Source organism: Papaver somniferum, chromosome 3 (genome assembly GCF_003573695.1).
Source record: "Papaver somniferum cultivar HN1 chromosome 3, ASM357369v1, whole genome shotgun sequence".
Taxonomy (NCBI): domain Eukaryota; kingdom Viridiplantae; phylum Streptophyta; class Magnoliopsida; order Ranunculales; family Papaveraceae; genus Papaver; species Papaver somniferum.
In genome coordinates, this window is record NC_039360.1 from 14,109,957 (window position 1) to 14,131,268 (window position 21,312).

Consider the following 21,312-nt stretch of genomic DNA (forward strand, 5'->3'; position numbering starts at 1 on the left):
TAGATGTACATAAATATCCATTTCTCCCAAAGGAAGATGGCGAAGATGTATTGGGAGTTGAATATCCCTATCTAAGTGCAATAGGCGCATTATTGTACTTAGTACAATATACTCGACCAGATATCTCATTCTCAGTGAATTTGTTAGCTAGATATAGCTCAGCGCCAAAGCAACGTCATTGGAATGGTATAAAGAATATCTTTAGATACCTAAAGGTAACCATTGACTTGGGTTTGTTTTATCCCTATGAAGACGTAAGGAGAGATGCTAATGTAATTGCGACTCCTTACACCGGAACCCCAAATAATATTTTGGTTGGTTTTGCTGATGTTGGGTACCTCTTAGACCCGCACAAAGGTCGATCAAAAATTGGATACGTGTTCACTATCGGGAATACAACGATATCCTGGAGATCGACCAAGCAAACTCTTGTGGCTACCTCCATGAACCACTCTGAGATCATTGCCCTACATGAGGCGGTTAGTGAGTGTATATGGTTAAGGTCTATCATTACACATATTCGAGGGACATGTGGTTTGAGTTCCACCACCGAAGAGCCAACTTGCATTTACGAAGATAATGCAGCTTGCATCGAACGTATGAAGCAAGGGTACATTAAGGGTGATAATACGAAACATATATCACCAAAGTTCTTTTACAATCAGCAATAACAATGTCTTCTAAACATTCAAGTCAGTAAAGTAAAGTCTGACGAAAATGTGGCAGACTTATTTACTAAGTCGTTACTTAAATCCACATTTGAAAAACATGTTAGAAGTATAGGGCAAAAAAAACTGTCCGAACTTCCATGACTACATGTGAAACGTACATGACTAAAGGAATTGTCTAAAACTCCCATGACTGTTATGGACTAAAGAAATTGTCCTATATCAGGAGGAGCACCAGATGGTATGTTGAACTCTTTTCCTTCACCGAGGTTATTCTTTTCCACTGGGTTTTTTTACTCGGAAAGGTTTTTAATGAGACAACAATAATACCATAAATGCAAATCATGGGGAGATGTCGACATCCGGGGGAGCATCTAGCAATGCACTGATGACATCAAAGTGCGTTGTACTCTTTTCCTTCACCGAGATTACTTTTTACCCACAGGGTTTTGTTACTCGGCAAGGTTTTTAATGAGACAACAAAAACATTAGAGATACAACTTCGGTTGAGGTTATTCTTCTCCTTACAAGTGTTCAAGTTTTTGTGCGAAATATTTTTCTTGAAATGGTTCTACAAAGGGCAAGAGTCCTGACAAGCGACGCCATTTCAGGAGCTCAAGTTTCTTTCTCCTTGACTAGTTTTTCATCAGCAGACGTTTTCTGGAAAGGTTTTGACAAAGCAGTTAGTTTATAATGGTGGTCATCCAAGAGGGAGTGTTGCAGGATTGTTATTGGTGGTATGGTTGACCACCCCCATGTATCGTTATGCATGGGATTTGATAGACACATGTAGCACTTCTTCTATGTTACTCAACACATGTCCTCCTACCTTGTCTCCATCTCATGTATTTAATGAGTAAATGTTAATGAGAAAACACGCCTGATTTATCTTCCTCTCTTTCACACTTTGTCTCCTTTACATTTTGTCTCTTATTTTGTCTACTACTCTAAACAGCAAGGTCATTCAAAAAACCCTTTATATAAATTGACCAAAATAATCTACATGTTTAATGCAGTATTGCACGAAAATCGAGGAACTCCAAAAAAAACAGTTTCGGATGAAAATAAAAAAAAACCTAAGACTTTGACGCTTTGATTGCATTGGCCGATTCAGAGGAAAAGGAAAATGAAGAACAAGCTATCATATCCAATAAAAGGTTTTGATACAGTAGCTTAAGGAGGAGACCCAGAAAAGGAGTAGTAACATGATTAAATTTTCTTTTATCAATATTCTTCTTTTTAAGTAGTGTTTGATGTTTTATAAACATCTTAGTTCAACATTTACTTTGATTTTGTGAACTTATATGCTACTTTAGTATTCAACATTTGGTATTCTGAAATATTTAGTAACTTTTTTCAGTACTCATGTTCATTTAGTAGTTGATACTTGATATTGTTCACTCTCCTCTGACATTTAATTTTACACTGTATGAATCAATTTGTATTGTGAGTGAGACAAGCGTGATTATTCTGTTGATGGAAAAAAAAAATTGAGTTTGATAAACTACCATCTCCGTTTGAAGGTAAAATATTGTGTTTTGCCAAATCACTACCTCAATAAAAAAAATTATAGTGATCTGAAACATGGTTTAATGCATAATAATCTACTTAGCTGGAGTTCAAATGTTTGGCTGGAGAAGGGACAGAAAATTCAATGTGGCCATAATGTATGACCATTTAGAAATGATATCATGGAGTCTACAATCAATGTTTATGCATCACCCCGCCAAACCAAATTAAGGTCACTGCATAGCGATGGGTCGGGGCGAAGCCGTGCAACATCAAATCAAAAATTCATCGTGACGGGGTGAGGCGAAGTCTAAGTCCAGCCGCACCTAACAAAAAATGTATCGCGACGGGGAGGGGCAAAGCCGTGCAACACCAAATCAAAAATGCATCGGGACGGGGCGAAACCGAGCCACACCTAATCAAAAATGTATCTCGCGGGGTGGGGCGAAGCCGTGCAACACAAAATCCAAAATGCATCGAGACAGGGCGAGGCGAGGCGAAGCCGAAGCCGAGACACACCTCATCAAAAATGTATCTCGACGGGGCAGGACGAAGCCCCACGACACGCGATAAAAAATGCACAACGGGGCGAGGCCATATCAGACCAAATAAAAAATATGGTTGAAAGAAAAATAAATGATGATAGTTTTCGGGTCCGCCCGGTGTGTAGCACGGGCACAAAAATCTAGTAGGTTGAATAGGTCCCGATTAGCGAGTCGACCACAGTTTTTGTTTCTCCTCGGATCACTTTTTGCTCTCCCTTTAACAAAAATCCAACTTTAAACAGAAGTTGATATAGTTGATAATGCACGTCCAATTATGGAGAACTTTAAAGGGCGATCATTGTGAATGGAAGGGGGATTATTGTATCATGTTCAAACATACTACTAATTCTACGTTTTGGAATGTGTTGATCAGTGCAATACGTTTCGGGATGTGTTCATTTTTGGAAGGAACGAAGGGGTTCATATCCCTGAAGATTAATGTAAGATGGAATGTTACAAATTTCCGTCATATGCTGTGTGAATCACGATGCTTTTTTAATACAAGAACAAAAAAAAACAAAAAAGATTAATGTAAACACAAATTTTTGTAACAAAGACAATTTTGAGTTTGAAGAACCACCACTGCAGAAACTAAACTCCGGATATACAACTTTTGGAATTCTTCTGATCGAGCGCAATTGCCTGATTTGGTGGAGTAGGAACACTCGGTCCTTGAAATCAGTGACACCTTCTGCAGATATCTGAAACCGTGCTTCAGTGTGGGAGCTGATTACTTTACATAACCGCTCCTCTGCCCTTCCATTCAGCAATGCTAGTCTGACATGATTTTAGAGTAAATAAGATTCTAGGCACATTCAACTGTATAAAGTATCAGTTGATGCAGAACACCAATAATGGAATCCATTCCTTGACTTGAGAAATTTAGTGTTCGTTTCTAGTTTTATGCCAAAAGAATCAAGATATGGGGATCTACTTTAAATTATGACTTTAACGTAAGTTTGAAAATCGTATCATGAGATTTTACAGTGTGTTCGTTTGGGACGATTAATTCTCCCAACCGAACACGTTGTAAGCTTACTTGGGAGGTTTATCCTACCTAATGAGCATTATAATATACAAAAATAAGTTCGGCTCAAGAAACTTGGTTGAACCTACGTTTGTCGTGTTACCAGTCAGAATCTATCAAGTTTGTCTCACCCTAATCTGTCTCAAGTGCGAATCCCTACATCATTGTTAAGAAATCTCACGAGAATGCTATCGGAGTACAATCGAAGGATTTCCACTGATTCATGAAAATCGTCGTGAAAACCTCCTCGTACTTGGAACACAACTATCTACATAGACAGACTATAAGTAAGCCGGTTGGGCATTAACAAACAAATCCAAAAATCAAATCACCTTAAAACTGGAATACGGAAAAAGACCATCTCTTGAAATTGGCAATTAAGATAAAGATCTTCGCTTGAAATTGGTAAATCAGATAAAGATCGTCGCTTTGGAGATTCAGGGAATGAAGTAGGCGATTTGTGGACAAAAACGAAGAACAGCGATTTCACAGGTACCTTCTTCTGTAATGGGTTTCGTAAAATTGGTGTTGAAAACCCTAGGGTTACAAAAATTATGGAGAGGTATTGAAGTTGGACTCAAGCAACTTCAAGAGAATATCAACATGGAAGTCAAAAATGGTAAGAAAACTAGAATTTGGTTGGATAAATGGATAATTAATCTGGATTTCAAGCCTATACCGTCTTGTCCAAGCCACCAGAACTATAGCTATGTATCTAACTTTTTTTACCTAATTCTAATGATTGGAATATAAGTTTACTGCAAACTATTTTCTCATCTGAAGTGGTGGACAAAGTTGTAAGAATGCAGGTGAATAAGAATGAAGAAGATATTGTTAGATGAACACCTACAAGAGATGGTATCTTTTACAATAAACTGGCAGAAAATAATTTTCATCTTCGGCAAGCTATCAACTCATTTCCTAAAGAAGTGTGGAAAGCCTTATGGAAAATGAAAGTGCCTCACAGGGTGAAGCTTTTCATTTGGCAGTGTCTTAAAGATATAGTGCAAACCAAAGATAAGTCTGCTAGATTCAATAGCAGTCACTGATAATTCCCATTCCTCTCTTTTGCCCATCTGAGACCTTCCCAAGCAGCTAAGGCCTCCGCTTTCTCTGCATCTGCATCCTGAGCTTTTGATGGTACATGCCCTGCTCCTTTGCATGTGCCTGCATTATCAATGGCCACAAAACCAGATCCCATTGGATTTGTTTCATTACAGTAAGATGCATCAAAATTAACTTTTATGAATGATTATGGAGGAAAATTCCAGGGTGTTAACACTCTGTTTTGTAGTATTCTTCCCACATTGTTTCCCACAGACCCTTGATGTACATTACACCAGTCCATTCTGTACTGCTGAATCAAATCAACCGTCTGTCCAACATTCACTTGAACATAATCAAAACCTGCCAATAATATCAAATCTTTCTTCTACTTGGCTACCGGTAAACTACTAATTAGTAATTACTTGATTATACCTCTGTTTTATTCAACTTTAAGCCTAATTTGTAGTTCTGTATAGCATTTTTACTACCCATGAAGTTTCTAAGCTTATGACTACTACACATGGCATACTGAAGGAAGACAAACCACATATTCATATCAAAATAATTACGGTCAGAAATCACACCATTTGGAGATTAATCAGTTTACAATTCATTTGAACTGCATTTTTCATTTTTCACACCATTTTTCATTTTTCATTTGAACCTTAGAAATACCAAAGTAATTGTTTTCTAGGAATTGTCTCTACTGATTTTCATAAGAAATTATGTTCTAGATGTAGCCTATCCCTAACAATTTTCCACCACAAGAACACGCTGAACAATTTAAACAGAAACACTGTTAAGTTCGAGAAACGTACCCGATGATCAAGAATCTTTACGACCACCAAGAAGAAATCATTGTCAACTCTCGTGAAATCTTGGACACCAACAACAACTTCCTTTTTCATCCTCAACCTTGGGAGCAAACTCCGACCCACAGTCAGTTTCAAACCGTGCTTCTTTAAACCACTTGACATAAACATCAACTCCATTTGGGGGTAGCTCCATGTATCTCACAACTGATCCCCTTATGAAGCAACTCCTTAATGAAAGCTGCCATAAAAAATATGCGCAACGCCAAAAACATTATAAAAAGTAATGATAATGAAGAATATGAACATTTAGTGCAAACAACAGAAACTTAGAATCAACTATGCTTTAACAGCTTTAAATGGTGCTAACGTCAGGTAATCGAAGTTATTTTGGAGAGTCTAAATCTCAAAGAAATGCATGATGTTTGAACTTTTTTTTTATTTCCTCCGCGGTGTCCTAAATTATGACTAAAGCATCAGCGACGGATATATTAGGCGTAGAGGCATCTAGACACATGGACTTCATTGCAAATAGCCATAGCATGCTGCCTCTACACGATCATTCCACAACTAGTAACCTGGTTGGCTTTCACAAACAAGGTTCAAGTCCATTTGAACACCTACTCTAGTACACAAAGATTCCACTATTGAGGATTGTTAGAAAACAACGAAAACTATAGTCCCATTTTTGCTTCAAGTTCATGTGTTGAGGATTTTGCTAAGTCTTGGAATTAGTGGTAAGAAAAAACATACATACCGGTTAGACCCACGCAGTATTTAATATCAGACATATAGTGAATCTATAAATCCAAGAATCGTCTGTGTGGGTGATGTTAGACTTGTTAAATCTGAACTGAACATAGCATGGCATAGAAAATTGAAGATCGTTAGGAACATACCTTCAGAAATCACTAGGTGGTTTTTTTCTTTCTGAATCAAGTGCTCAACTCAACACTGTAAGTCTGTTCTTTTTCCTATTCGTTTTAATGGCAACACTTCGGGAGCTTCTCTTCAAATGAGCAGGAAGTCCTAGGATAGAAGATGGATGGCCAACAGATGTTCTACCTTTTTTAGCAGTCCATTTCAAGGGTAAATTTTTTACGATGTTGGAAACACCATTAGAACTATCCAACTCAACTGATCTCTGAATTTGGTCCAATATCTGGTTGGACCATGCAAGTGACTGATCGAGTGCAACTGAATCATCCATGGGTTTTCGCCACAAACTGAGAATGATTGATCTGAATGACTGAAATGACATTGAAGGCTGATGATCCTGGCCATTACTACATACCATATTCACCATTATCACATGCTTGCAAAGGTTTCCTTGCAATGACCACGAACAGTCGCAAAGAGAGAAATCTGAACCTGGATTCCACACTATATGTGTCTGACTAGGGTCTTTCTGACTAATGACCTTGGCGAAGAGGCGATCTTTGCCGTCAAAGATAACAGCATTTTCCGGAATTTGCGAAGCTCGATGCCATGAAGATGATGCAATGTAATCCTCCTTGACAGTTTGAAAAGAATCAATTTCATCAGCGTAGCGGTCGAACCAGTAGCTTGGGTGTAATTCAGTGTTCAGCTTGTGGACTAGCCAATCTACTCGTTGCAGTGATCCTAGATGTGAATCATCATACAATATACGCTTCAGCTTCAAATGGTAGCCTTCAATGGCACCAGAAGCCTCCTGGCTGGCAAGCGGTAGAGATCTCATAGTTGTGAGCCACATTTCTATGTACAGCAAAAGTAAATTACAAGGTTAGTACAAGATCATTATAATATATCCCAACATACATGATGAAAGAGGGAAAAAAATTATCTAACCAATCTTAGGGACCCAACAGGCCTTAAAGTATTGCACGAAGGAAGTTTGGTCAACAAAATCTTGAATGAATTCCTCCATGACATCTACAGGATCAACACCTCCCCATATGCTGTAGGCAATTCGCCCAAGACGTTTGAACATCTCCCGCTGAACTTCAATGTTATGACATCTTTTGATAATGTTTCGGAGCCATGACCTGCGGACACGCCAGATAGAGAAAAGGACAGGACAGCAAAATATTTCCCTGGAACATCAGTCAATAAAGAAATCAAGGCCTGAAATTGTGAACTGCAAAAGAACAGGTTAAGCCTTACAACAATAGGTTATTAGGTCTTATACCAAAACACTATAGGAGCCCCATTTTTGACTTAGCATACTTGAGAATCTGTCCCTCCTAGTTTTTATCCCTTCAATCAGTGCTTCGGATCGCAAACTAATAATTAAACAGTTTATTTTGTCTCTCAAATAACTCTTGTGAATATAAAATTCTACATGATGAGCTAGTCTATGTTGTACAAGGCATCACCTAGGCACAGGTTAGGCACCTTAGTGGGAGTTTGGTGCCTAGGCACCTCCTTTATCTAGGGTTCCCTGTCAAGACCTAATTTACTATCCTAAACCCTAAAATCTGAATATGCGTTCATTCTTATCCAGGTGCCTTCTTTTGAGTAATATATCCCCTAAATTAGGTTTTCTAGTTAGAAAACAATGTATGACTAACGCCACAGCTCCATATTTTATACCCCAAGGCCACAACCCAAACGGCATAGGGTACATAGGAAAAAACTTAAAAATCTTGCCTGATTGGATCCATCTCTGCAGCCGCATCATCAATCATAAACCCATTGATCTTCCAAGCAGAGTCGACTGAACGAGCTCGATCAACAAGAGCTTTCATCCATTTGGACACATCTTGCTTGTCAAAGCTACGTGTTATGACCCAAGCAACTGGAAGGGCATGATGTCTTGAGTCAAACACTAGAAGTGTACACAAAGGATACTGCCACAACAATAACCACAATCAACAAAAGATTTGATCATAAGCTTGTATTAATACCTTGGCACCGTAAACAAACTGCATATTTTTACTCCCTACCTTTAGCTTCTTGAGGCCAAATGTTGAATCAGCAGCCATGAGACTGTGATGTCCAAAACGGATCATTTGTTGCAACTGCCACTCTGTCTGAATCCCTAAGATGAATGAATCTGTATCTGACGCATCTTGATATATAAAAGTTGATTTTTTATTCTTCTCTACCCACAATTTGATGCTAACTTGATCATCAAGATCCAACTCATGTGTTGACCTTCTGATAATGATCCCCATTTTACGGACATACTCTGATGCTGACATACTAACTTTGGAATTTGAACCGCAGTAGCGTTGAACACTTTCAATGTGATTCTGCAATATATTCTCCTCAGGGATGCCCAGATAAATCAATGCCATTGTTTGTTGCTGGATTTCATCACAAATGTATGGAACTGTTTTAGCACCAGGACCTATAGCATCTCGGTCTAGTGGGCCATGGCAAACAAATCCAGACTTGTTCACATGTTGACGTCTATCATTGTATATAAGTAGCGCAGCTGATGGACGGGCATATAAACGCTTCACTATGAAATTGCAAGTACATCCCCTCATTGATTGAGGTCTTGCTGCTCGATTTCTAGTGTTTATTCGATATCTCCTGCTAGGCAATATTTCTCCGCCCTCTCCATAATTTTCTGGACCAAATGAGCACCAGTATCTGCATGGAAATGACCCACTAATTCAAGTAGAGCATCTATCATATGTGAAGATAATATTATCCCGAAAAGACCAATACAAAAGAGTTCTCTCTTGACAAGATGGAAGAACGCCTGATGGCACCCAATATTCTTTAATGCAGTTATAAGCTCCGAAATCCAAAAATCCTAAACCAATAAAAGATGTATTATATTCTTTCATAACAACCGTTCCTATGATGTAAATACAAAATATCATTTAATGAATGTCAAAGGGATAAAACACTGTCAGTTTTCTGAGACCTTGAGTGTCGAACTACGTAATACATGTTAAAACCAACATATGTGCCCATTCAATCGCTACACATAATTTTCTCTCAAACTTGGAAAAACCAAAACCAACAAAATATGTGTTCTTTCATAACAACTGTCTCCTATGAAGAAGTACTGTAAAGACAAATAATCGTATAAAGAATGTCAAAGTGATACACACTGTGGGTTTCCTGAGACCTCAAGTGAGGAACTAGGTATACATGTTGAAACCAACATACTTGCCCATTCAATTGCTACACATATAAATTTTATTTCAAAATTGCAATTCACTGCACACAGTTTAGTTTCACCAGGGACTATCCAGTGATTAAGCTACAGTAAACATTGAAAGAACCATGCTGCCTCAGGTATTTAACCATGAAAACAACACAGATAGGAAATGAGATTCACTACTTACAGGCGATATTCAAGATACTCATCGCTCTTGTAACTAGTCAAACTCCCTCTGGTACGTTTTCTTCCTTTTTCAATATGAAACCGGGTCGGACATTCAGCGATAGAACACTCGCCAATTATGAATGCATCAACTCTTTCATATGGAATAACTGCTACATCATCATGGTGCTCTGAAGTTCCATATTTGGTCCAAGTAAGATCAGCAGATGTGAATTCCTCCCCTGGTGGATCTTGTAACCTAATATCTTCAATTGATTCTATTATCTCCATCAAATCTGCTTCAAAAAAGTATTTACACAAGAGGAATTGTTTTATTAAATAAAAAATGAATTCAAAGTGTTGGAGAAAATCTCTAACCCAAATAACCTTTGCATAATCAAGGAAAACTAACCTGTTTTGAATGCCAAATTGAATAAAGTTTTAAATTAGGGTTTTCGTTTTCGTTTCTTTTTCGTTTCCGCGGAGAGGTTTATCCAAATAGTAGCAATGAAATGCATTTCTTAAACCCTAACTTATTCTGCAAAAGAAAAAACTTCAGCCCTTCGTTTGGGCCACCTATTTAGTCAAAATTTTGTTGACTACGTCAAACTCTCAAATGCCAAGAAGAAACAAATAACAAGTGTCCCTTCCCTTAGATAGTTAATAGGGGGAAAGTCACTTTTATTAAAGGGAAAGCTGGCTTTTGTCAAACATATTTGACTTTTGCTGGATTTAAAATTATGCTACCTCCTCATCAATAATCGCTTCCCTGTATACTTTTTCACGTAGGAGCCAAAGCCAAAGCCATTCCTTTTTCTGCCGTAAAACTCCCGTGAAACATTATCACCGCAGCAATCTGCGAGAAAGGAAGAATAGTCGCACTCACAACTCCAGCAAAGAGAGAAGACGTGCAAAATATGATTCCCACTCTCCGGATATGCATTATCTGTCAAACCACCATAATTGATACTAACACGAGGTAATACTTTTTCTCTCCCAAGTCATATTCACTTGCTTCTTTTTGGATTGCCTGCAAGTTCAAAAAAACGGTAAATTTAAGTAACAAGTAAATATATCATGAGGACTGACAAATTAATATGCCCAAGACCATCTCCAATGAGGAAAGAGGGAATTTCCTTAAAATCTGAGGTTGCAGCGAATATAACCGACGTGGAAAGTAATAAGGGAGTACCATGTCCTATGGTGTGAAAGGTAAACAAAATCCCGATCGATGTAATGTTTTTAGGTCAGGAAACTAAATAACGGTCGGGAAACAGTTTAGCGATGGTGAAAAAATTTAAGACCCACTTCACCTTCCCAACAATATTCTAAGCGTATTCTAAACGTAACCAATTAGATAACCATTTTCCATTACCTCCATGTAAGGCTAAGTCCTATGGTCTTCTAATCTAGCAACTAGATTGGTCATCCATGTCAGCTAGATCAACCTCCTAACTCTTATGGTATTGTCATTTCTGTCTCCATCTTTTCCTCCTCTTTTTCTTCTCTCTCTTCATATTTTCCTTTCTTTCCACGTTTCTTTGTCATTCTTTTTATTCTCTCTCCATCTTTTACTCTCTCTCCATGAGAAAAAAATATGTAGCGCTCAACCATTCAGCATTATTATCACTTTTAGAGCGCTAAATGATTCAGCGTTTCAATCTCGCTAGTTAAATTGCGAGCAAATGCTAGGAGAGAGAACTAGTAAGTGCAAGTGTTAACTTTTGAACCACATTTTTTTTTAATTGCAACACTTTTTGGCCAATCTAACAGCTCAATCTAGCCCATAAGGATTAGCCTAAGAAATAGAGTCGAAGTAGTAAAGGTCCTCCGATCCATCCAAACGAAGTAAATACACAGCTTAGTATGAGTAGTCCCCGGTTCACTACCTTCGGAGTAGACTTAATGACTTCTGAATCCTCTTTTACCTCCTCTTTATAGATACTATTCTCTTTGGTACTTAACCCTCCTCCGTCTATGTTGTCAATGTCAATAGACATCTCTTCTTGTTCTTCCTCTACTACTGCTACTACACTTCTCTTACTGCTACCCAGCATCATATATATTTGATTGATTGCAAGGTAAAACAATTGCTCTCTTACGCTTCAAAAAAGAAAAAAACTACTCTATCTTTTAGATCTCAAGAGTTTATGCTGTGCTGAAGTGATACATATATATGCATGGATGTCTACCGTGTACTGCTTGGTTGTGAGGTACTGGTAAGAAGCAGCGGCAAAGACGTTAGCAGGTATTGGGACTAGTGACGTATTCAGGTCATGTGGGTACGTACGACATTAATAAAGGATCAAGTATTTTATAGTTTTTTACATTTTTGGATACCAATGATTGGTCCTTATTTTATGGAGAGAAGTTCAAAAATTCATGAATATTTGCATTCTCGGATGCAAAGAAACATTCTCTCTTGTATTTTATAGTTTTTTACACTTTTCGATGCCAATGATTGGCCCTTATCTTGTACATGGATGCACAAGATAACAAAACCCTATATCTATGTTATAAAAAGAAGTGGTGTTTGTGTAGCCTTACATATCTGACCATAGATTTCGTCATCCCACGACATGGATCGATTTGTTATATGTTCTACATAGATGTACGTCGGATCATGGGGTTTCCACATTTGACTATGTTTCCATACAGAGCCGGTCCTGAGTCTAGAAGGGCCCTGTGCGAAAAAATTTCGCAGGGCCTTTTATAAGGTTAACGCAAATGATAACTCTTAATGTCCACCTACATGCACAAAAATACCCAAAGCAAACTCAAAATATATAGTCATGGGCAGGTGCATGCGGGAATAATATGATAAAGATTCAAAAAGTACTGATGGTCTGGAGCTGAAAAGTATAACAAGAACAAGTAGTCAGCCTAGTGGATTAAGGAACTTAATTATCTCACCCATGTCACTCGTTCGAGTCTTAACTAGGGGTGAGCATGGGCCGGTTTTCGCCTCGTCCGCATCCAATCCATTGCACTACGGTTTTCAAATTTGGCATCCGCATCCAATCCAGATCCAACGGATTTTCATCCAATGGATGCACAGATGGACGGATTGGGTACGGATAATCCAATGGATTTGTTTTAGTTAAAATTTATGGTAAAGAAAATAAAGTTAACACAAATGACTCCTTATAAAACCAGCATATCCTATATATGCATACAAATATAAAAATGTCATGTACAACACCCCAAGCAAACATCTTAAAAATTCCTAAATGATTCATAGTATTTTCTAGAACTATATAAAGGTCCTTAATTTAACGGATATGGATGTCCAACGGATTTTCATGGTTGCATCCGGGCCCAATCTGTTATCCGTTGGATTTCAAAAATTCCATCCGCATCCAACCCATTAACGAACGGTCCGGACATCCATCCGTAAAAGAACGATTGGTCCCGGTTAAATCCGCGGATTACGGGCTAAATGCTCACCCCTAGTCTTAACAGAGGCAAAGATTTTTTTTCTTTTTTTGATACGTTGGCTTACTGGGCTTGGAGGGGAAAGTGAGTATACATCATAGATCCATAGGAAAAAAGGCCTCAGGCAGAGCTGGGCCCTGCGCGGTCGCACACCCTGCACACCCTCGGGCCCGGCTCAGTTTCCATAAGACGTATTTGGGGTTATATATCGGGAACGAAAATCAAACATCCTTTGGGTTTCCTAAATCAAACACAAATCCATATTACGCCAATTAGTTAGGCACTTAGTGTCATAAACTAACCTATACAAACTTAATTAGGAAATTATGATTTCATAACCAAAAAGCTAAACACGGCTAACCGTGACTAAATTCTCTTACATAATCTAACTTTATTTTGAAAAAAGCCAACCCTGGCCTACAATATCGAACTAAACAACTAGCAAAGACAATCCCCTAAATAACGACATAAAAACCCTAATCCTAAATTATTATGCAAATTAGTATACGTTTTCTGGGTCTCATGACCATCCAATCGGGTCCTTTGACTTTGGTTACTCACGAATCAAAGTGAAAAAATGTTTAATGTTGGAAATGTATAAACAACAACAAAGGTGAATGAAAACCAGATCTTACTTGTCATAGATTGGAGTAAGGTGTACTATATTACGTGTACTATCCTTTGACCAACCCACATACCGTTGAAAGCTCAACCTAAACTGCCCGACTGATTGGTAATGGGTATTATAAGAGGGAAGAGAAATGGAGGCTGACAAGGAATTAATAAGTGGAAAAACCTTATAATTAGGGAATTTAACGTTTAATTACAAGAAAAAGTTTTATTACAAGAAAATAAAATTAATTTTATTACATAGAAGGTAAGCGAGCAACAAGCTGTGCTGGAAGTCCTTTTTGAATTGCAAAACTTATCCTCTTAAAAATAAACTCTCTCGAGTCAGGGGTTATAACATTACTGTGCATGATTTTTTGAATTCTCTTGAGTAGTCCAACTGCCTCTGGAGCCAAGAAACCGAAAATATCAAAAGCAAAGGGGATAAAAGCATGTCCATTATCAATACATGCTTTCTCATGCTTCGCTATCTTACCCGAGGCAGCCCTCAGCGCTGCCTGGCCAACTATAAAGGTGTCATGTCCAATACCTACTAACGGAGAAGCCCCTGTAAGGTCAATACATGTGTGTTTGCCATTAGCCCATCCAAAAATAAGAACGTCCGCTGGCCTCAGTGTTGATCTCGCCTCAAGTGGGTTAATGATTCCTTTATACCCTTCAGATTCACGTTGCCCGACATGTATCACAGGTTGCTTAGACACATATGGGGAACACGCAGTCCATTGTAAGGTGGATCCCGGTTTCAAATACAGACATGATCATGTGAGAGATACGTTGTATGATGTGCTATGGAGAGCTGGTATTTCAGCCAAGAAAGAAGCGCCTGTCAACTTTTGACAAACCCACTTGAGGTGAGAATTATTTTATTTTTTATTTTTTATTTTTTTTAGGTCAGTGAGGGAAGTTCGGTGGATGGAGAATGACTTAGGGATTCTATGGCGAAGAATGTAAATATTTATCCTAAGAGGGACAAATAATACGGAGTGAGTATTAATTATTTGCATTTATTATGTATTTAAACCTAACGGCCGGGGTCTACGACTAAACACCGCATTATGACCCGGTTAATCAAACACTGATCGGCTAACTAAACACGCTGCTATGTCGATCCAACTAACGGAACATGATATTATGATCCGATAAATTAAATATGGACCAGATTAACTAAACATGTTATTATGATCTGACTAACTAACTATTATGGTTGTCTTCCATGGCCGGGATCGCAGACCCCGGCTACTATGATCCGACTAATTAAACACGAGATTATGGCTCGGCTATTTAAATAGTGACCGGACTGACGAAACATGCCACGATGATCCAATTAACTAAATGTTATGGTCGTCCCTAACGGTCGGGATCGTAGACCCCGGCTACTATGATCTGTCTGACTAAACACGATATTATGACCCGGCTAATTAAACATTGACTCGGTTGACTAAACATGTTATTATGTCGACCAGACTAACTAAACACAATATTACAACTCGGATAACTAGACACGATATTGTGAGTGGACACCGAACGACCACGAAACAGAAAGCAAAAACTGAAAGCGGTTGAGCTACGGCCGGGGTGATACCTAATCTATATTATAAAAAGAAGTGGTGCTTATGTAGACTGACAAATCCGACCATCAATTTCGTCATCCGACGGCACGGATCGATTCGTTATATGTTCTATATAGACGTCCGTCCGATCCGTAGAGTTTCCTGATATGGCCATGTTTCGATTATATGTAAAACAAACTCACGTCCCTTAATTTTCCCGATTTCGAACTGTTGATGTTTTGGTTTCCTTAATCGGTACCAGCTCATGCTATTAATATACATCCTCCATTAAATTCGTCATCATCTCCAATTCTTTTTTTCTGCATCTCAGAAAAAGAATTGTTTCTTTTCAACTAAAGTCTTCTCCCTCGCCTTCTGCTAACCAATGCCGGACAGAAATTAAACATGACCTAGATACTAACCCTAAACATGGTTAACCTAATTTCCTAATCTAACCTGGTCACTGTAATAAAACAAGTAAGGAAACTACTCACTCCGGAAAGTAAGACCGTCGACGTAGTAAAGAGAATGTGATTTTTTTACCACATGCGGTCCCATTAATGGTTCTCTTTATATCTCTACACCATAGGTTGCTATCATCTTATACTATTAACTTTCCAAAAGATTAGATGGGAAAATCGTCTATAAATAAACGAGAATATGATCAGTACAGGGTAGAAGTTTACGAAGAGTTTGTATAATCGAAAATTTTGATCCTGGCCAGAACAAGTAAGAAAAGCCCCCACCATTATTATACGATGATCATCAATGTGAGCTATTATTTATTTATCACTTCCTTTAAATTAATCCCTTACCGGCTAATTTGACACGACCAGAAAACACTAGGTCGCAAGCCCTAAACAACAAAAAGAAAAATCGAAAAAAGGTTGAGCCTCGGCCGTAGGCTGGGGTGATACCTAGTCTTCTATATTATAAAAAGAAGTGCTGCTTGTGTAACCTTACAAATCCGACCATCGATTTCGTCATCCGGTGGCTAGGATCGATCGGTTATATGTTGTATATAGACGTTTGCCGAATCGTTCGTTTCCTGATATGATTAGGCTTCCATAACAATTACTACTATATGTTAATTAATATCAATAAGAAAAATAAAGAAGTTTTTTTTATCATGCCTCTTACTTGCGGGAAAAAAGAACTAGCTGGATTTCCGTCTACAAAACAATTACCAAATTTAGCCGTGTTCCCCAGTTTCCTTAGAACTGGTATTTGTTTATAAAACAAATACCTAAGTTAGCTGTGTTACGGTAACATGGCTTCCAAATGCAGACACCAACTATAAATATTCTTTCACATCCTAAATTGTCTTCTTCATCTCCAAGGATATTGGCAGTTTCCATCCTCCTAACAGAGATCAAATTCATAAACTAATCAAAACTAGTCAAATAAAACCAAGATGACCAAACATGTGGTACAAAAAATTCAGACATATTATTTTTAATAAATGAAAACCATTTAATTAAAAAGTGACACAAAAATCCCGGGTCAAATAATAATGTGCAAATTTAGTTTTTATTACTTTAAAAAAAAGCCAAACATATCCTTTTTACCTTGTCTTCTTCTTCTTCTCTCCTTTCTTTTTTCTATTTATGCGGTCTTCATCTCCCCACCACCATTAACACCAGCAGCAACAAATATCTCTCCATGAACACCATCGCAACACCTCCGTCACCACCAGCAACAACACCTCCGTCACCACCAGCAGCAACACCTTCGTCTCCTCCACGAAACCTTCGTCTCTTTTTCTTCTATTTCTATTCAGATCTATCACCAACAGTAGCTCCGTCACCATCAAACCAACCGATGTGTCCAGATCCGCCACCAACAGAACCTCCGTTTCCTCCATTAACACCATCATCACCTCCGTCTCCTCCATTAACACCATCATCACCTTCTTCTTCTCCGTCTACCGATTTTCCATCAACAACACCGCCTCCTCTTATTTTTGTTTTTCCCACCAGTACATCAGATCCGCCACCAACACTAGTTCTACCTCCTCCTTTTATCATCTAAAACCACCATCAATACCTTTAAATCGGCCACCAACAACACCTCATCTACAATCAACACCAGTACCTGCAGATCCGCTCCCAACATCACCTCCGCCTCCTCGTTCAATCCTCTACAATCACCACCACCACCTTATGATGTTTTCATCACCAGCAAATGATGATACATCTTCAAAGTCGAAACCAATATTGTATTGGGAAATGACAGATTTATGATGAAACCAAAATTGGTTTCATCAAATTCTGACAGTTTTGGTTGGTGAAAACAGTAAACTAATGATGAAACCAAATTTGGTTTCATCATAAACTTGCCTATTTTCTGTCATGAAACCAAAGATTTTAATGATGAAAATTAAGTTTATGATGAAACCAAATTTTGGTTTCTCCTGATTTTTGTCTAGTTTATTTGGTCTGACTTGGAAGACGGCATGTTTGGTTTCATCATTGAAGTTATGTTGGTGAAATGACAATATGTGATTTCGATTATATGTACAATGGTGGTTTTGATTATATGTGTGTATGAATTGGGAGAATGTGTATAGCAGGGTCTGGTACTGGTACTCCAGGTATTGAAGAAGAAGTTTTGTTGGTAGTGGTGGCCTTAACTGAAGTTATGGAAGTGATAAAGAATGGATTAACTGAGTAAAGGTGGTGCTAATGCAATGAGAGTTGTAGTTGAGCTTCAGGTGTTGCATAAAGGACTGGTATGGGTTACAATTAAAGAGGTGTATGTCTGCACTGTTAAAAGTGTAATGAATTGGCTGAAGTTGATGAAACCTAATTAGGTTTCATCGTATTTTTTTAATTTTGTTGAATATTAATATCTGTGAAGCCAATTTTTGATGGTGGGATACAGGTGGATTATTTTTTGTTGAAACTAGTTGTAGTTGAGGGGGTAATGGTAGTGGTGGTTGTGGTGCTGGTGGTTGTGGCAGCGATAGGGTGGTGCAGTTGACGGTGGTGGTAGGTTTCATCTTATTGTGGATTGTTTTTTGTTGAAAGTAGTCTTAGTTAAGGAGGTAATGGTAGTGGTGGTTGTGGTGATTATGGTTGTGGTGGCGATGGGGGCGGTGCAGTTGACAGTGGTGGAAGGTTTCATCTTATTGTGTTTCATTTTTTCTTCTTCTTCTTTCTCCTTTCTTTTATGATGAAACTTATTTTGGTGAAACCAATTTTTGGTTTCATCATTTTTCTAGTGGTGGCGCGGTGGTGGTCGGTGGAGGCGGCGGTGGTCGGTGGCGGCGGCGGTGGTCGGTGGCGGCGGCGGTGGTCGGTGGCGGCGGCGACGACGGGCGGTGGTGGTGTTGCTGGTGGTGGGTTGTTGTTCGTGGTGATAATATAATAAAATTCAAAGGTTGGGTTGATTTTTGTTTTTGTTGGGGTGATTTAAATTGTAGAAGGGTAATATAGACAGTTTATGTTAAATGGGGTTTTTGTGAACATTTTGTTTTGGTGGAATTTTATGCATGGATACGACACCTTTGAGATTATGACTCGCGGACCGTAAACTAATAACATACCATTAGTAAATAACTCAACATACGCTACTTTAAAAATACATGGTTAACTCGAAGGATGCATAGTTGATTAATGAAATCAAACTAAAATCGGGTCCAATATGACATGTCGTTAATGATGGATGAATGATAATATCCTTATCTCGGTAAATGAATCTCTACAAAGAAAATGAATTAAATTAAGTTGAAAGCGTGAATAGCATGTTAATGTAGACATTCAATGGTAGCACCACGGCGCGACTATGTACTACCACCAGCAGCACTATATCTACTTTATCCAATTTGATTTACAAACTTGATTAAGATGATTAAAATGGAGATGTGCAAATTAAACCTAATTGATTTGGTGGTTGTGAGAGTTTATGGTAAGTATAGATATTAGGCTATACCCAGAAAAGAACGGGAGATAAGAGTATATTGAAGTGATTATTGTTTACCTAATTTAAAAAGAGTTACAGGAATTTGATTTGTGTAGTTGGGATGAGAAATAGGAAAAATGTGGATGGAAAATAGTTAAAACCTTAAAAAAAATACTGATTTTACAAAGGGATACCTTAATACCAAATATCGCCGACCAAAAAATAAAATAAAATATTACTCTGAAAACTTTATAGATTTTACCTAATCACGTCTAATTTTAATACGGATAGTATATTTTTCCTTAAATTTTGTAATCCCTATCTGGTTATTATGATCCGACTAATTAAACACGCTAATGTGATCCGGCTAACTAACACATTCTAATATAACACGACCAACTAAATATCGGGACCGTTCTGGTATGACCGGTCTAATTAAATATGCTCCCCGCTATTATAGACGGAATAAAATTATATGGGAAGATACGAGGACTAAAATATGAGAAGATACTTGCCGATCGACCAAACAATAAACAAAAATCTAAAAGATTGAGCCCCGGTCATAGGCCGGGGTGATACCTAGTATATATATATATATATATACATGCATGCATGCATGAATGTGTACTAGCAGGTAGTCATGCGTGCAAGTAAGTACGTGGGACTAATAAATGTGTACTAGAAGCATTAATACAGCTTTCTACTAGGCTATGTTTTTTTTAATTAAAGCATTGGTAATTAATTAAAGTAGGCTAAAGGTTTATTACACGGGGATACGTAATACCTAAATTAATAAATTATCGTTGAAAGCAAATAAGCTTAAGAAACAGGGGATATTATTAAGTTTTTTTACTGTGCCATATTAATCGATCACCGAACCAATCATAATCGACGGTCGAAAACACATATGACTTTGAAAGAAAAGAATACTATCAATCCTAGAGATTACCAAGCCTAGAGATTCAATAAGAAAAATCTATACTATCAATTAGGGCTGCACATGGGCGGGTATAAGCTAAAACCAACCTCGCACCCACAGACTGCGGGTTTTTTTTTTCATAACCAACCCCGCACCCACAAACAGCGGGCGGATTTTGTTACCCGCCCGCTACGGGTTGGGCGGGTATGGGTTTAAACGGGTTTAAACCCGCTTTATATTCAAGTATTTAGAGTAACTTCTATTCTCCTTGATTAAGTGAGAAAAAAAAAACCAAAACCCCCCAAAATATTCATATCTAGGAAGTTCACAGATGAAGATTAAGTGTTGAATTTGTTGATTTTTCGATTGTTGTCGATTTCTGGTGAAGATTCGAAGTTGTTGTTGTCGATTTCTGGTGAAGATTTCTGGTAATTGTCGTTCGTAGGTGAAGAAGAAGAACTGAGGAGGAAGAAGAGGAGAGGCCGAACAGAGAGAAGAGTGTAGAAAGTGAATGAGGGTTATCAGTTATCCTATCTACTAGTATTAGGGTTTTATAATGGACGACTAGGATTAGTTTTATCTAATGGTATATAATCTGCGGATTTTTTGGACGGGTATGGGCGGGTATTAGCTTAAACCAACCTCGCACCCACAGTCAGCGGGTTTTTTTTTCATAACCAACCCCACACCCACAACAGGCGGGTATGGATTAAAAACCCACGGATTTAGCGAGTACGAGTGGGTTTGGATATCGTGGGCGGGTCTTGTGCAGCCCTACTATCAATCGACATTTTTTTAGGCAACATCAATCAGCATCTTGAAAGTTGCAATCAACTAATAAACAGCTTATACCAATCAGAATTTAATTGTTGTAATTTAATTGTTACCTGCCTAACCATTTTATTAATCCACCTAATGGTAGACAACCACTTAATTGTTACCTGCGCAATCATTTCCTCCAAAATACTAAGCCACATATAGTTTTGTACAGTCATGACTG

General features: G+C 38.2%; 1 protein-coding gene across 1 annotated transcript; it reads right to left on the bottom strand.

Annotated features, from left to right (window-relative positions):
• Nucleotides 1–5,711: 5,711 nt before the first annotated feature.
• LOC113355344 lies at nucleotides 5,712–10,414 on the bottom strand. The gene is made up of 7 exons (XM_026598182.1): nucleotides 10,288–10,414; nucleotides 9,898–10,171; nucleotides 8,536–9,190; nucleotides 8,240–8,439; nucleotides 7,439–7,683; nucleotides 6,508–7,345; nucleotides 5,712–5,849 (listed from the first exon to the last, which is right to left on the bottom strand). The coding sequence occupies exons 2-6, from the start codon at nucleotides 10,164–10,166 to the stop codon at nucleotides 6,552–6,554; spliced, it is 2,163 nt and encodes a 720-aa protein (XP_026453967.1). The 5' UTR covers nucleotides 10,167–10,171; nucleotides 10,288–10,414; the 3' UTR covers nucleotides 5,712–5,849; nucleotides 6,508–6,551.
• Nucleotides 10,415–21,312: the final 10,898 nt, after the last annotated feature.